We start from the raw sequence: 18,044 nt of genomic DNA, 5'->3' as shown, positions 1-18,044 counted from the left end.
ATTTTTGTCTTTGATGTTTTAGCTTCACAAAGTGTATCAAAAGGTGCTTGATTATGAAATAGTTGACTGATTTATAGTTTTGCTGTGCCAGTTGTAGAAAGAAAGATGCTTCTTAAAAGTTAGATATTCAATGAGAGTTTAAAATACTGGTTTTTATGTGTTTGGGATTATATATTAAAATAAAAAGTATAAAATGTCAACGAACTACTAGGGGACTATTATAATCATGTCGCTCCTTTTTTTTTCAGATTGTCTCAGCATGTGATGTTCTCATGTGCTTTGAATACATGTTGTCTAACTTGTTTCTTGATGATATAATCTGATTTTATTGAAGAAAACAGGAGGGTGGATCTGGAGTAGTTGCCATTACAGCCTAGAAATTATATTCTTAGGTTGGGGAAAGTTAATTTTAAAGAAGGAAGGTGGTGTCAGGCTCTGAGTGAATAGCAGAAGGCAGAGGAATGAGTCTAATATAGATGCTTTGGAGGATAAATATGATTTTAAATTGGCTATCTAAAAAGTTGGTGGTTAGGTGTAATATCTAACAATAAGAATTTCCTTAACTGTTTAATCATTAATAGTCCAGAGAGCCATTTAGGGAAGATTTCTCATATTTACATGGAGTATTATATTTGTGACCAGCAAACCAGGTTGCTCAACAAGTGTCAGCTGTCAGAACTCACTCAGATCTCAAGGTTGGGGAATACTCAAACCTAGAAGTATATGCATCTTGGACAAAAGAGAAATGGAACCAAGAGTTTACTAAGCACCAGGTAAGACTTGGAGAGAAATCTCGCTTAATAAACCCCTACAAGTCCGTGGCTTCTAAGATAACCTGTAGGCTTAGTTGTCTCAATTAGGTTTGAAAACTCTGCTTTCCTGTACTTTGTCAGCCTGGAAACCAGCCCTGACGCATTTTCTCACTATAAGTCTCATCCTTAAGGCAAATAAATGACTAACTTGCATTGCTCTTACTCCGTAGAAAAGAAACAACCTTGCAATATGATTTATTTGCTTAAAAAACACAAATTCTAATACCTATTTCCATCGTAGAAATACTTTGCTTTCAGAAAACTTGCTGAGTTAAATGTCTTGAAACTGGAGACATTTGTTGGTTGAGATCTTAGCATCTTTGATGGATACTTCTAACTTAGACATTTCCATGTAGCCAGCTTGTGTGGAGGGCCTTATGTGTGTTGGTGTTGGTAGATTTGAAGTGGTTAAGAGATGCGTGCTAACCAACCTTAAGTAGTCCACAGTCTGCTAGTGTGTCTTACATACTGTGTTAAGTCCTCATGAGCAAAGTACTTAAAATCCACAGAATGATAAGCTGTAAAAAGAACTAAGTAGTCTGTGTCTTCTTCCAGAAAACCTTGTCCGTTCGATGGGGAAAAAAAAGGAAAAAACAGTGTGAATTATTTTGTGATCTGATAAAGCTGACAGGTCTCTTCAAATTATGACTGTAGGAACCTGAAAACCTGAAGTAGATTTAATAGATTTATCATGAAAACATGGTCTCCATTATCAAGTTTTTTTTTTTTTATTGTCTCTTTCCATGTTTTCCTAATTTTACGTTTTGGTTCCCAAGTATGAGCTTCCATACATTGAGAAGTTTTGTTTTAACTTTTACTGATGAATTTCTTAATCTTCACGAAAAATACAGTGGTTCCATAATCTGATTTCATAGAAGTTTGTCTAGGCAGGTGGATGCCATGTTTTGTTTACTGATAGTAATCTTATTTTAGGTTCTTGTTATGACTTGCTTTGTCGCCTTGAATGTTTTGAAAAATGGTTACTTATCACTGTCAGACATTAACCTTTTGGTATTTGATGAGTGTCATCTTGCAATCCTCGACCACCCCTACCGAGAAATTATGAAGGTAAGTTTTTAGATTTCTTATCAGTCTTAATAATTCAGGTCAAATTACCGAGTATAAACAGTGTTTTTAATATATCAGAAGCAATATCAGTTACCAGTTTTGGGAACTTGGTTCCAGTGTATGAATGAATGAATATTAAATCAATGTTCAGTCAAGTCTATAATCCATAATATCAAACTAATTAATTTATAACAAATCTAAATCTATAATAAAAATTTAACATAATATAAATCAATATATGATCTATCATAAATGAACTGTGTAATCTGTCATAGCATATTTCAGTGTTCCTTTTTGATAAGTAGATCATTTAAACAAGCTACAGTAATTCTATAAATAATCTTTTTAGTATTCATTAGGTTTTTTGGACACATCTCATTATGATGCTGTCTCTTTTGTTGGAGCCTTGCAAAATGAATTTACTGTCAGTATCTTTTGTTAACATTAGCTCTGTGAAAATTGTCCATCATGTCCACGTATTTTGGGACTAACTGCTTCCATTTTAAATGGGAAATGTGATCCAGAGGAATTGGAAGAAAAGATTCAGAAACTGGAGAAAATTCTTAAGAGTAATGCTGAAACTGCAACTGACTTGGTGGTCTTAGACAGGTATGCATTTAGGATTGACTTGGCTTCCGTGGACTAGCTGTAACAGTTTTAAGCCTTCAGTATCATAGTGCCTTGCAGATAGTATCTGTTTAAGTGAACAATGGCTGTTAGAAGGAAACGAGGAAGAATAAGCATTCTTTGTCAGGACAGTCGCTTTCGAATGCAAGAATCTAACCTTATTTCCACAGAGAGTAGCAGGCGGAGGTGTTTCTGCCCTAAGAGGGAATATTGTGTGAGTGAGGGTCCATCCTGTTTGCTTGATCTTGCCAGAGACTGGGAACTCAGACAGGAAATCAGTGTCCTCTTCTGTCAGTGCAAGTTGTTGCTCTCACCTAAATGTCCTACCTGATGCTTTGAAAAACCAATAATTTATTTACCGAATTCTGTGTTTTATAGTATGCTTTAAAATAATGGGAAGCATCCTCTGGTTTTGCAAATTGGTGTGAATTTCTGAGAAGATGTTTATGATTTCTAGGTTTGTCTCTTTTTGAGGAGACAGCAGTTCTGAGTTTCATTAAAATGTGCATACACAATCTTTTTGATCTAAGTTGGTGGAAGGGAGTCTATGTAAATTAGATTTTTAAATAAATATTAATTCAATTAATATTAAAATATCCTTATATCCTTATGAGATACAGGCTTTAACAAGGTTAAAGATTACCAAGTAGTGGTTCTTGGAACAGTTACAATAGAGAAGACTTGTTTTTCAGATTGTGAAGTTAAATCACACATGGGTTTTGAATACTGGCTTTACTCACTGTAAGGTATGTAACTTCAAGTGAGTCATTTATGGTCCCCAAACCTGAGAAATGGCATTAGCAGTGGTTTCAGGGGATTCTTTGATCACTTACATTGACACATGTAAATGCACCTGTCATTTAGTGGAATTTGGAGAGTTCTCTTTGTAGAATGAGAAGAAAAGGTAACTTAAATTCATGGAACTTAGGAATCCAAATGTGATACAAATAGAAATCTTATGGCCTTTAAGACAGGTTGTTTGTAATTTCCCTGAGCTAGAACGATCTATGATGTAGAATTAAAAGGCTATACTTTTACTTTTATCTGACCTGACTTAGATTGATAGCCCTGTCGTACTTAAAGTCTTCAGAAGTAGGGGTATTAGAACATGTAGGTAAAACTGATAAGTGATCCATTGAGTTTGGCATTACCTAGTTCTGTAATGTGACTCTTATAAATTCTGGTTGAAAATAATGAAAACTATGGTACTTAAATATCTTTATTGTATTTCTTCTCATTAACTATTATATGTGCTTTTAGAATTTTATGTGTTGTTCTGGTTGTCATTTTATGAAAGGCATGAAAAAGCCAAGGAACGATATTGAAATTGAGATTTGGGGAGCTTTCCTTATGAGGACATGTTAAAAATACATTAAAAATAAAATTGACATTTGTAAATGATAAAAGTTTCAAATAATAAGGAAATGGATAAATTTAATAATACTTTGTACTTTCTCCCTATGATTCCCACCCCACCCCCCATCCCCTCGTTTCTGCTTTTGAGATGTAATTATTGTTGAATTTCTTAAGTATTGTGACTAACATTGTTTCTCATTCTGGCTGATGCCTAAGGGGACAAAAGATGAAAGGCTAAACTAAACTTAAAAACAAAACAAAAAACCTGGAATAATAATGATATCACAAGATTCTTTGATGACTAGCCTTAACATATTTATTCCTCAAAACCTAACAGGCAAACATAGTACAGGTAACAGTGAGCAAGTACCACATTAGGAAGGCTTGTTGTGAGCCTGCCTGTTATTCCAAGTAGTTATACAACTGATAATAGAAAGTTTCTTTTTTTTGGTTCAGTTATATAGATGGATTGTAATACTATGGTGAATTTATTGTGGTATTGACAACTTTTACTTCTGGTGTTAAAGATATACTTCTCAGCCATGTGAGATTGTGGTGGACTGTGGACCATTTACTGACAGAAGTGGGCTTTACGAAAGACTGCTAATGGAATTAGAAGAAGCACTTAATTTTATCAATGATTGTAACATATCTGTACATTCAAAAGAAAGAGATTCTACTTTAATTTCTAAGCAGGTAAGTATATGCAAAGTAATGATAAGGAACATGATAAAAGGTTTCTATTTTTAATATTGAAATGAAAATGTACTTCTGTTGAGGCTGTTTTCTGTACATTTAAAGTTTAAGGCCTTACATTCTTATCTCTAAACATTTTTCATTGAATATATCATATTGGGTTGAGGTTACTTTTACCTGACAAACATTTATATTAAGTAGAGCCCTCCCTGGTTTAAGTAGGTGTCATCATTATTTAAGTATAAGAAGTTGAGTCCAGTTTTTTTTTTCTTAGATGAATTAGTTCCTGCTTAAACCCTTGGGCTAAATGAATCTCTTGCTGTTTCTTTGTATGCAACTGGATATGAGCCCAGCATCCCTGAGTAGTGCAGCTTTGAGAAGTGATTCCTCAGGACAGTGGTCCTCAAAGTGTGGAGCCCAGACGAGCAGTATCGGCATCCCTCTAGAACTTCTTAGGCAGGCAGATGACGGGCCCCACCCTTGACCTGCTGAATCCAAAGCTCTGGGGGTGGGAGCGCAGTGTTTGAGATTTGACAAGCTCTCCGTTATCCTGATGCCATTAATACTTGAGAATCATCATCCAAATACTTTGCAACCAGTTGTGAATGTTAACACTGTCTTGAATCTAAGTCTTAATTTCTTTTCTGCTGATTTTTTCTGGAACAGCAGTGCCCAGACTCTTCATAGCCCTTGAATTCTCATTAAGTTCATGTTCAACCTAGTATGTTTTTTACTTGCCTGTGAAACTTGACAGTTCCTCAGTTGTAGCCTCACTATGGATTTACATTCTGCTCTGAGCTGGGCTTCTAAGATGTGTGGCACTCTGGGTATAGATACAGTTCAAGGAAAATTGTCTTGCTCTTCTTTGATACCTAAAATAAAATTCTATACTCTGCTACGTACGCGCGCGCGCACACACACACACACACGTACTATGCTACATAATTCCTTGCGTATTTAGCTGGAAGTAAATGACTCAGTTGTACTTCTAACTACTTAGAGATCTAAAATTAAGTTTTATTAGCCTTATACAGTTTCATCTTTTAATTTCTATTATTTGACTATTTTTGCTGGAGAAAACAAAAGGATGGTGCTGGGCATGTATATGAAAAAGTAGAGTTTGAAACAATTACTGGCCCCTCCCTCCAACCTTGGGAAATTAGTCTCAGTGTTTATATTAGTGAGATAGATTTATTTTCAAGGGGCAGATCGAAGACAGCTTGAGTCCCAGTTAAACTTCATATGAAAATGCTACATGATTATTGTTTAATGTTTGGGTCTTCACATTTTTTTTGTAGATTCTATCAGACTGTCGAGCGGTATTGGTAGTTCTGGGACCCTGGTGTGCAGATAAAGTGGCTGGGATGATGGTGAGAGAACTACAGAAGTATATCAAACACGAGCAAGAGGAGCTGCACAGGAAATTCCTATTGTTTACAGACACTTTCCTAAGGAAAATACATGCACTGTGTGAAGAGCACTTCTCACCTGCCTCACTTGACCTGAAATTTGTAACTCCTAAAGTCATAAAACTGCTTGAAATCTTACGCAAATATAAACCATATGAGCGACAGCAGTTTGAAAGCGTTGAGTGGTACAATAACAGGAACCAGGATAATTACGTGTCTTGGAGTGATTCTGAGGATGATGAGGAGGATGAAGAAATTGAAGAAAAAGAGAAACCAGAGACAAATTTTCCCTCTCCATTTACCAATATTTTATGTGGGATTATTTTTGTGGAAAGAAGATACACGGCAGTCGTCTTAAACAGGTAAATCTCTAAGATTACTTTTTTTCCGTAGCTGAACAGGCAGCTTTTTGTTTTGTGAAGTGGTACATCGTAACAGCTTTGAGAGCTCGTGGAAGGCTTGTGTAAGTCCTCACTTGGCTCCATCGTACCTCGTGTTAAGGCTGCACTGGGATTGACACGGCGGTGCTTACATATACAATGGCGTTCCCAAAAGGCGAGGTTTGATATGACTGCGATTTTTCTCTTAAAGGATGCTCATCTGCTCTAATCCATCTAAAACGGAGACCTCAAGTATAGAAAAATTGTTACATCAAAGTAAAGCCTTCCTTGTTTTGTATTCAGTTGTTAGACTCAATTCAGATATTTATTAATCTGTGACTCCAACACGTTAGGCATTGTGTTAAGCATTTCACACCAAGCTCTCTCCATCAGGTAAGCTTGGGAGAAATTTTATCTGGGTATTGCTGTGGCTCATTTTTCTATGTAGCTTTTTTTCCTTAACAAGTATTGATTCAAGATTACACGTTTGCAGTGAAGAAGTTTATAACAACTGAATTTGAAATTTGGATTGGTTCATAGACTACCTATTAAAATTTTCTGAATCAAAAGAGAACAAAAATGTTAGGGAGGAATTTGGAGAGTGTTGGCAAAGGTGACAGCGGATGCCAGTTGAGTTGTGGATTCCCGCCCTACACTCTTCAGCACAAGTGTATTTTTCCTGAATATATACCCAGCCAGGGAGCTTCACTTCAAATTTGTGTCAAGTGGTCACTTAACATTTGGTTCTTTTGATTTGTGGATAGATGCTCTGTTACTTAGAAGGGCCAAAAAGAGTGTCCTTATTTTGTACTTGAATCTACTTTTCTACAAGATCCATTAATTGGCCAGAGTTGATCCCTGAGAGCTTTTTCTGCAAGTATTGATCTCTGAGGAGAAATTAAGCTTTGTTTCCTGAGGTAATTTGGGATTTTTTTTTTTTAACTGCTTCTGACTGTTTTGGGGCTTGGAGAACATACTTGAGTAACAAGAAATTGGACTCTGGGGTAGTCATCTGGCGGTGTTCAGCCTAGTGATTTTCGTAGTCATTGGGCTTGATCCTTATGGTGACTACGAAGTAAAATAACTTTAGGTGGTGAATTACCCTGGAATCAAAAGTTTAAAGTTGGAAAGGGACTCCACTGACTATCTAATCCAACCCACTTATTTATATAAAAAAAAAAAAAGAGAGAGAGAAAGGGCCTCAAGAGGAAAGTGATTTGCTGTGAGTTAAATTGCCAGTCGGTGGCAGAGACAATTCTAGAATCGTGATATTCTGCCTCTTGGTTTCCAGTTCTTTGTGTAATCACAATGCCCTCGGGTATCACAGAACACTGAAAACCAGCGCTTTACGGTGGGAGGACTGCCAGGAGACAGACCCGGGGAGCAGGGCTGGTGGGGTTACTTCTGGCATGGGGGAAGGGCATTTCAGGGGTCGGAAGAGTTTCATACTGGCACAGCTCTAAGCCTAGTTATAGACGTGCTCCCTGTCCCCGTACAGGATGGTTTAAGAATTAAACGAATTTTCTGGGGCTTGGGGAGAAGAAGTGGGGGTTTATTTTCTCCTTTCCCCCTCTGTGTTTTTAAATGGAGAGAGATGCCAGTTTTCACTGCAGGAATATTAGCCTGGAAGGGTTCATCAGAAGTCAATGTTACTTCCTATTGACTTGGAGGATCAGGTTAATTGTGATCAACTTTCATAAAATGTGGCTGGAATTTAATGTTGGATGATGAATCAAGAGTGGTTTGAGGGTTGACTTTATGGGCAGCTAATTAAATATACAATAGAGGTCTTGTTCCAGTAAGCTTTTTAATAAGCTTAGAAAAACTTCCTGAAATCCAGATTCTTTCCTCCCATCAGTTTAAGGGGAGGAGAAACCCTTCTTCAGTGAACAGTTTCATGAGAGCACAAGCTATTGTAATACATGAGCAGTTTTCTCCTCTCCTGATTAAAAAATTAATCGCAGCTCCTTCTGTATATTAATGTAGTGCATGTAGACTTAGGTTTCTGGTTTTTCTTTTGCCTTTATAAGGCTTTATCATTTATAATTTGCCTTTATACTTTTAAAAAAATTTCACAACACTCCATGAGGGAGGAAGGTAGATGTTTTTGCTAGATTATATATAGATGAGGGAGAGAACACTTGGTTTGGGACCCCCCAAAACAGCACAGATAGCAAGTTGGCGGGAAGTGACTTCCTCTCTCCGAGTCTCAAGCCCTTTTCTCTGTGTAATGTACTAGTCATGTGTGACTTTTGGCACTGGACAAACCTGGATTCACAGCCTCCCTCTACCCCCACCCCTTTGTTTTCCCACTTTTTGTTTACAGAAAAGTTGCAAAAACAGCACTGAGTTTCCCTGTGCCCCTCCGCAAGTTTCCCCCACCTCTTATATGAGCGATACCTTACCTCATCAGAGTATGTTTGTTGCAACCAAGAAACTAACATTGGTGTATTACTGTTAATTAAACTTTATTAATTAAACTCTACTTACTTGCATTTTACTACTTTTCCCATTATTGGCCTCTTTTTAAGCCAAGGTGTGCTAGCGTTCTTTTGGTTGCTATGTCTCCCTAATTGCCTTTGGTCTGTTATAGCTTCTTTTTTTTTTTTTTTAACTTTTTTTTTAATTGAGTTATAGCCATTTTACAATGTTGTGTCAAATTCCAGTGTATAGTATAATTTTTCAGTTATACATGAATATACATATATTCATTGTCACATTTTTTTTTTTTGCTGTAGCTACCACAAGATCTTGTATATATTTCCCTGTGCTATACTGTTACAGCTTAGAAAAACACCACAGAGATGAAGGGCCCCTCTTCCCACTTCATCTCAGGGGGACTCTTGGTCAACGGGAACCATCACTGGTGATGGTAAACTTCATCACACGATTATGATAGTGTTTGCCAGTTTTCTCCACGGTGAAGTGCTGCTTTTTCTCTTTTCTTTATTCTTTGGAAGCAAGTCACCAAGTCTAGTTTATCTTGGGGAAGGAGGGCATAGGCTTCATTCCTGGAGAGGGGCTTGTCTCCGTATGTTACTGGAATTCCTCTGTAAGGAAGATTTGTCTCTCTCATCTTATTGATCTGTTTCTGTTTGCTGAATCATGTTCTTTTATCACTATGAACTCATGCTTGCTTATTTTACACTTTGGTGGTGATCTGATCCTAGGTTATTTTCTTTGAACGAGTTGTCCGACCTTGGGCCGTTGGGGGCTCTTTGAGGTCGGCCCCTGTCCTTTGACAAGCCCTCAGCCATTCGCTTTCTGAGCCCTCCCTTCCTTCCTGGTACTACGAGGTGTTCCGGGCTCTTCCTGTGTTTTCCTTGCTCAGCCTTAGAAGCCATTTCTCCAAGGAGCCCTGGTTCCTTTTGTTTTTACTCACCTTTTAGATGTGTATCTTGTGAGAGTTATTTAACTTTTTAAAGCCTTAGCATCTTCACCTGTGAAATAGTAATAATACCCCCATCTTCTGGGTTGCTTGTGGAAATGGCGGTCCTCTCGCCCGACACTCAGCAGGCGCCGATTCCTTAGGGTCTGTGCACACACTTGGGGGATAGTGTCAGTACGTCGCAACTAGCAGAGGTGGTTTTTTTGGTAGGGTCATAGAGGGATTACACTTGATTGTCTCACATGGGCAAGAAAATACACGGAGTAAGGGTACTAGTGAAGATACTGCTGGTAACATATTTCAGTACCTGGCAGCCATTTCAAATGATCTGTTTATATTTTGGGTTTTTTTTTTTCCCCTTAAGGTCTGTAAATTAGCCCATTTAGTCAAATCATACTTTTCAGTAGTTCATCTGCTAGTTTTCTGAATCTAGCATTCACATTTCCTGTTTTGGGTCATGCTGTTTCCGTTGTAATTGGGGAGGCTGTGTGCACACACACAATGCGACCTGTGGGCCCGTGCCAGCTGCAGTGAGTAAGGTGCAGAGGTTGAGGGTGAACGTCTAGAAACTCCTGGTTTTAACAGTAAGTGTTGTCTGCTGAGTGTAATACAGTTGGCGTTTGAATTTTAATGCTTTTTAAGTTTCATTTTCTTAGTAGTTAGTTTTCATGGAACTTTACAAAAATACTGGTTTCTGGTGAATTTGAAATTAGGAAAAATAACTAACCAGTTTTTTTGCTATGGATTGTTTTAGAAGCTCTGAGCACTAGAGGACAGCATACTTTATTGACAGCTTGCTTGTGGAACAACTCACATAAACTCAGCTTAAATTTAAAAGAAACAAACAAGACTTTAGTCATACCAGTTCTGTGAAGTCTCTAGGCGGTGTGTGTGACTCAGTTACAGGCTCCCTGACGACAGTAGGCCTTGTTTTGTTTCTCTGGAAGCCTGTAGCTTGTCTTTGGGGATTCCTTAAATTTGTCCAGTAGAGAAATTTTTTTTCTTTAAACATTATCAGCATAGGTATGTAGAATTTAATTATTTGCTTACAAGAGGTTTTGTTTATTAATGTCTTCTGCCTGCAGTATTGATGACCATTTCAATAAGGAGAAAAATTTATTACCATTAGTGCTTCCGTTTCTCAGCTAATTGAAATCTACCAGATTTATCATTTTGGGCAAATTGAAATACATTCTTTGCCTAATTGGGAGTGACTTGAAATTAATTTTTTTTACCCCATTACATTTGAATTGATATTTATTTGCATAAACTAAAATTTGGAAGTACGTATTACTTCTAAGATAATTTCATATTTTAGATTTTGGGTCATGCTGTTTGTTTGCATGCAATACTGCTTTTTGTTACTGACGCCTTAAGTTTATAATAACTAAACAAAGTTTGGAACGTATTAAGGAAGTTTCTGATTCTGAACACCTTATGTGCTTGAACTCTCAGAACACATTCTCAAACTAACCTAGACATGCAAGTGTTTTACTGACTTGGAGGCAGAGAGATATTCTAGATGGCCACTCAAGGTTTCTTCCAGGGCTTTGATATTAGTCTGTTTCACGTATTTATAAAAAAGAAAGACAGAAAAGAGTGGTTTGACTTAAAAACGCAGTTTTCTGTTAGGAATTTATGCTATGTTGTGTGACTTCTGAAGAACCACATGGAACCACTTACGTCAGGTGTGGAACCGTTTATCCTGTGTGCTGAGTTTCTGCGTGTGGGTATTTCCAAAATAGCTGTAATGGCAACACTAACTGTTAACCTCCTGTGCCCGTGTAACGTGATCTCGACCTGAGCTCTTTGCCACGGCTTAGCTAGAGGGCCCGCTCGAGGTGACTAGTGTTCTGGGTTAATGCAGAGACACAGGCAGGAAGGGGACAAGCTCGGGAGGCTGTTCTCTTTCTTGACGGGACAGGATGGAATGGGAAGTCTTGTGCAAAAGATTCTGAAGTCTTTTGTGCAGAACTGTGGTCAGTGGCCCGGGGCTGTGGAGGTGTTGGAGTGGAGATGCCTGTCAGTGGATGGAGGCACTCCTTTTCCTAGAGCTCTGCTTCCAGCGTACAGGGTGTTGGGGTAAGACTAAAAGAAAGAATTGAGCTTCTTTTCATGCATCACTGGAACTTCTTACTACCTGTAGAGGAGAATGAAATTTCCTTTACTGTAAAAATTCTCCCTTTGATGTGCGGGTGTTGGTGCTCACTCTGTGTAAGCTTGGCTGTAGAGACAAGGGCATGACCGCTGCCGCAAGCTGTGTGTGCACTTAGGGGAGCGCACCGAGCCTTCACAGAGTGTGTGTGGCTTTTTCATTATAAGTCCTGGCCTAAAGCCAAGATATATGAGGAACCTATGTTTCTCTCTGCCTAGCACTGTCCCCTCCTGGGCTACATTTCAATGAAGGTCATCACTGCCAAATTAGAAAGTTTGAGGTACTGTGACCATTTCATTCATTAGTGTAAATCAGCTCCGTATTTGGTGTTATAAGTATTTGATCCGCAGATGTACGCAGTGAAGAGTGGCAGTGATTTCTTTTTAAGCTAGTTGAGAAAAAATACCAGATCTATTTTGTTAGGTATATTGGCAAAAAATACATGTATTTCCATTTTAAGGGAGACCTTACGAACAAAAGTTTGAATTTTTTCCCTCAGCAATGCTTAACTTCCAAATGTGTATAATTTTCTTAGATTGATAAAGGAAGCTGGCAAACAAGATCCAGAGCTGGCTTACATCAGCAGCAACTTTATAACTGGACATGGCATTGGGAAGAATCAGCCTCGTAACAAACAGATGGAAGCAGAATTCAGAAAACAGGAAGAGGTAACTTAAGTTAAAACAGTTGTACAGAAACAATTTTCAGAACATATACAGACTTTGCCCATAGGAACTCCCCCTTTTTTTTAGCTCCTCCGGACTTCTTTATAACACAGGATACTTGTTCATACAGAGACTAGCGTCTCCTGTGAGGTAGCTGTAGAGTGATCTATATGTTCAGAATTAGAATAGCTGTCTGGGAAATCAATTTTGTGTCTTAATTGCCATCAACCGTTTCATGTTCCTTTATCAGGCTGATGGCACACAACTACGTTCCATAGAAAAAGAAAGCTTGTGTGAGCATAACTGTTGACTCTGGATGACTCAGAAGCAACAAACTGAAATATTTTCCTGGAAAGTGTTTTGTTTTCCATTTAAAGTCCTGCCTTGGTTGAATACTTTAAAGATAACAATACATTTGAAAGGTTTTGGTTCACTTTTTTTTCAGGCTTTTTAAGGTTTTGATGTAGGAAATGGCATTATAAAGATGCAGAAGCTTAATACAGTGTTCTGGCTTGTAAATAAAAGCTTTTTGCTTCAAACTTGTTTTTTAACTTAAAAGTAGCAGAATAACTCATGTTGATGTCATTTTCTACATGATAGCTTCTTGATAATATTCTAAGTTAGGGGAGTCCGATAGCCAGACTGACAGATCTGTCTAAAACCCAACTGACTTTCTTATTTAACTTATTCTGGACTGGGAAATGATGTTACCTTAAATCTAGTGAAGAAAGTTTTCACTTTATTTTTCAATCAGTTCTGATCTCTTAAATTGAAAGTATCCCAAGATGCCAGAAAATAAGTAATGCTTTGCTTGTAATTTTTAATTTTAGGGATTTTAGTGAAAGAGTTTTGACATCTTTGGAGGGATGTTGGCACAGTCTCACAGACATGAGTTACCATTATGGCAGAATGTCAGCAGGATTCCAGAAGTGGGTTCCTTTAGTCATTTTTTTGGTTATTAGAGAAGCCAGCCCCTTCAACCTGAAGGCTGTGATTTGTCCATGGGTGCTTCTGTAAAGTAGAAAGGCACTTTGATTTTTCAAGCCATAGTCAGTTGAAAATGTCATTAAATCAGAGTTTCTTTGCCCATTTGTTCATATGTCTCGAGTTTTATGCGATGTTGTCATCTGCTTTAGCTTGGCCTTAGTTTAAGCATGCTCAGAGTATTGTCAGAAATGACAGTTGTCACTTAATTTTACTACATTGTTTTCTCTGGATAATCTCTTATAATTGCTTTGCTTGGTGGATTTTTTTCAGGTACTTAGGAAATTTCGAGCACATGAAACCAACCTGCTTATTGCAACAAGTATTGTGGAAGAGGGTGTCGATATACCAAAATGCAACTTGGTAGTTCGTTTTGATTTGCCCACAGAGTATCGATCCTATGTTCAATCTAAGGGAAGAGCAAGGGCACCGATCTCTAATTATGTCATGTTAGCAGATACAGACAAAATAAAAAGTTTTGAAGAAGACCTTAAAACATACAAAGCTATTGAAAAGGTAAGATCTGAAGATTCATATGGAATCTTTATTTTTATATGTATAGAGATAGATAAGAACAGTTTTATCTATAGAGAATAGTCTCAACAGGGGTGGGTAGGGTGTACAACATAAGCAAATTGGGAATAATTACAAAGAGCGATATTTTACAGTAAAATAGTGGTGAAAATGGTCCTATGGATTATTGAGGAAGAATGCCTGGCAAGTCTGCTGTCAGTGTGGTGTAACAGTCGATTGAGTTGTGGAGTGATTGGATTTGACGACAGAGCGTCTATACTCAACGAAGGACACGCGCGTGCGTGTGTGTAGGTAGATAGGACAGTACGTTACACTGTAAACCTTGTTACCTGTGTGATGAATGTCTCCATGTGACTGGAGCTGGGGATGACGTGTTGGTGAAGTTGTCGGCAGTGGGTAACTACGGAGTGTTGAAGTGTGTTTTGAGAGTGATGTTTCATGTCAAGTGAACTTTTTCTGTAGGCACAGAGGCAGACAACTAATGACAAGGCGTTTGTTTTCATCATCAGTTCTGTTTTTAAATTGTTCAGATCTTGAGAAACAAATGTTCCAAGTCAGTTGACACTGGTGAGACTGACATCGAGCCTGTGGTGGACGACGACGACGTTTTCCCGCCGTACGTGCTGAGGCCCGATGACGGGGGTCCACGGGTCACAATCAACACGGCCATTGGACACATCAATAGGTATGGTGTCGAATCACTTGCATGAAAAACCCATGAGTACTGCAAGATTTAAGTCTACACCTGTAAGTTTTGTGTTGTTTACCTTTTGCAAGCAATCACCAGTCTTTCCACTTATGGCTTGTGATACCTTGATGAGAGAAAGAAAAGAAGTTAGTTTTTTCCATTTGTTGTTCTTTTTTGTCAGAAGGCAAAAACAGTATTGTGCAGTAAGGAATACTTGGTTCCCCTCGGCAAGGCTGGCATAGTGAAGGCAAGCTTATTTTAGTTAGACTGAAACTACTTTTGCTGTGCCCACTTTTTTTTTTTTTGAAATCTTGAAACTTGTTTTGTACCATGAATGTTGGGGAGTGTTGACTTTTCTATTAGCAGTGTTGGAAGATTATGATAAAATAGCTTTTTTTTTAGTATGTTCTATTATACTTCGTTGTCTTGGGTTGGTGATGACATTTATTGCCAAGAACTAAGAAAAGCAGATATGTAGCTAGATTGTGCATCAGGATAAACTTCATGTAGAGGCAAAATAAAGGAGCAGCAAACGTAAGATTTTCTTTTTAATGTTTAATTATGAAATAATTTTAAACTTTAAAATACTGCAAGAATACTACAAAGAACCCCCATTGTCCTCCACCCAGAGAGACCTGTTTCACGAGAATATTCTCTGGAGGGAAAGGGTTCAATCCAGGATCATGGGCTGCACCCATTTTTCTCATCTCTCTAGTCTCCTTCAACCTGGAACCATCCTTCAGGCTTCCTTGACTTTAATTACTTTGACACTTTGGAAGATGACAGGCCAGGCATTTTGTAATCTGTCTCTCAGTTTGGGTTTCTTTGATATTTTCTCCCCATTAGACAGGTATGTGTTTTTGGTCAACATATCAGGGAAGCGATGAGTTCCCCTCATTCCGTCTAACTGGGTGACTCAAGTGTGGATTTGTTCTCTTACGATGGTGGTGACTTTGATCACTTACATAAGGTCTGCCAGCTTTCTCTGCTGTAAAGTTACCTTTTCCTCCTTTATAGTTAGTGAATATTTCATGGGGAGATACTTTGAGATTATGTAAAAATGTATTCCTTTTCCCAGTTTCACCCATTAGTACTCATGGATATTTCTTGCATGAATTGACTGTTTCTATGATGTTTGCAAAATGGTGAATTTTCTAATTCCATTATTTTTTCTGCATTTATTGCCATTTTACTGTAAGGAAGAGTTTTCTCTTTTCTTCATTTATTTGTTCCTTTTGTTTTTTTTATCCAGTGTGAACTAATGGACTCCTGTTTTACTCAGTGGGTTATGATCTTTTACTATCATTTATTATTTATTTTGATGTTAAAATTGTCTAAAAATTGGCCAGTAGGGACCCCTTCAGTTTAGCTTCTATGTCTTTCTGACATGTCATTATTCTTTGAATATTTCCTTATTTTAGGGCACACCAAGAGGTTCTAGACTCACATTTTCCTTGCCCCAGCCTAGATGCTGCCTGTTTCTCCAAAAGGTCCTGGTTCCTTTTAGTAGAGAATGAGTTGTGTTTAGAAACCAAGCTCTGCACGCTAAGTGTGTTCGCTGCCCCTGGAATATTACTGCTACCAATATTATTGTCTTGAGCAGACGGAGCTAGAAAATAAATTCATGTGTAATCACATACACACATTTATTTATATATATTTCTGTATCTGACTACCTGTCTGTTACCTCCAATTTTAATATGACATTAGAGGGTTTATTCTTGCTTTTCTCTTTCCCATCTTTGTTCCTGGCTGTTTTAATAGTGAGACGTCTGATTCCCATTGCCCTCAGAATAATGACTTTAATGTTCAGTCTCCCTGTGTGTAGCCAGTCTCCCTGTTGCAGGGTCGCCATGTTTAGCTGCCCTGTTGCAGAGGACCTGACCTCGCAGGGCCGCTGCCCGTTCCATTGCCCTCCTTACGTGCATCCTGGCCCCGATGGAATTGCCTTCTGTCCCAGCACCCTTCCTGCTCCGGCCCCAGCTCCCTCTAGGCTGGCTTCTTGCCCTCCTTGCTGCACTCTCCTTGTGCTGCTGCTGGGTGGGACTCTCGTTCTGCTGCCCGCCTTTGTACGAATACTGGGCCCCCGCATCTGGTGCCTTCCTTGCACGGGCCCCAGTAGTTGTTGGCAAAGGTAAGATCATTAAGGAACAAACTTAACACATTCAGAACAATACTTTCTGCGCTGTCCAGTTGTAGCACTAGACATGCATGGCTATCTCTATTCACATTTCAATTTGAATGAAAATAAGTGAAATAAAGAATTTAGTTCCCTAGCTGTCCTCGCCACATTTCAGGTGCTCAGTGGCTGCCCTACTGGACAACGCAGACACAGAACATCATTGCAGAGAGAGCTGTTAGAGCACGCTGTTCATCTTACTGAGAGTTTGAAGCAGTGAAGCTCAAACTGCACATACAAATAGCAGTCCAGTAGAGGGGAAGAGGGACGTAAAAATCAAACTTTGGAATATAAATGTCAGGACAGATTTTTTCTATTTCTCAGTTGTAGATTCAGCATCAGAATTTCTTTTTCTTCACAGATACTGTGCTAGATTACCAAGTGATCCATTTACTCATCTGGCTCCTAAATGTAGAACCCGAGAATTGCCTGATGGTACATTTTATTCAACTCTTTATCTGCCAATTAACTCACCTCTTCGAGCCTCCATTGTTGTAAGTTTAGAAAAAGAAATGATTGTGCCTTTGAAGTATATCATTAATGGATTTTTTTCAGCTTCTCTAAGGCTATAAGCCAAATTATAGGTAAATTTGGCTTTAAAAAGTAGATTTATAAATATCTGTTGTGGTCAACTACATGTTCAGGTCTTCAGTGGACTGTGTAACTTAGAGACTTCAGATGGCCTCTGAAGTCTCGCTGCGGTACGCGTCTCTGGTAGAGTCACTCAGCTGTGGCTTAGATGCTCACAGTGACGCACAATTCAGTAAATAGAGTTGGGCTGCTCTAGTTATTTTGTCGTTGACTTAAAAATTTGCCGTTGTGTAACTGCTATGCTCGGTCTCAGTACTGATATATTAAATTCTTACTGAAATTTAACTTCATCAAAATTGTAAAATCTTAATTATAACTTATTGAAGTTTTACTGGGCAGGATTTTTAAGGACGGCTATTCAGATATAGAGATGAGGATTTTCTTTTTAAACTTGCTGACATTTTTCAAAAGGAAGAACTTTGTTCTGGTAAAATTCAACTTTAAGGATGTTGGGATAGAGGTTTAATGATAACATAGCTCCCTGCATACACAATGGAAACTTTTCTTTTGTT

General features: G+C 38.3%; 1 protein-coding gene across 5 annotated transcripts in view; it reads left to right on the top strand.

Annotated features, from left to right (window-relative positions):
- DICER1 (dicer 1, ribonuclease III) overlaps positions 1-18,044 on the top strand; it is a 68,886-nt gene that overhangs the window by 26,150 nt on the left and 24,692 nt on the right. For all 5 annotated transcript variants that reach the window (XM_072963657.1, XM_072963656.1, XM_072963654.1 and 2 more), the window contains 9 exons: positions 643-773; positions 1,746-1,880; positions 2,329-2,489; positions 4,391-4,559; positions 5,858-6,330; positions 12,427-12,559; positions 13,814-14,056; positions 14,605-14,759; positions 17,303-17,435. In XM_072963657.1, coding sequence (XP_072819758.1) covers positions 643-773; positions 1,746-1,880; positions 2,329-2,489; positions 4,391-4,559; positions 5,858-6,330; positions 12,427-12,559; positions 13,814-14,056; positions 14,605-14,759; positions 17,303-17,435 — 1,733 coding nt within the window. The remainder of the gene's footprint in view (positions 1-642; positions 774-1,745; positions 1,881-2,328; positions 2,490-4,390; positions 4,560-5,857; positions 6,331-12,426; positions 12,560-13,813; positions 14,057-14,604; positions 14,760-17,302; positions 17,436-18,044) is intronic.

Source organism: Vicugna pacos, chromosome 6 (genome assembly GCF_048564905.1).
Source record: "Vicugna pacos chromosome 6, VicPac4, whole genome shotgun sequence".
NCBI classification, from domain to species: Eukaryota; Metazoa; Chordata; class Mammalia; order Artiodactyla; family Camelidae; genus Vicugna; species Vicugna pacos.
This window is presented reverse-complemented; position numbering and strand designations above follow the sequence as displayed.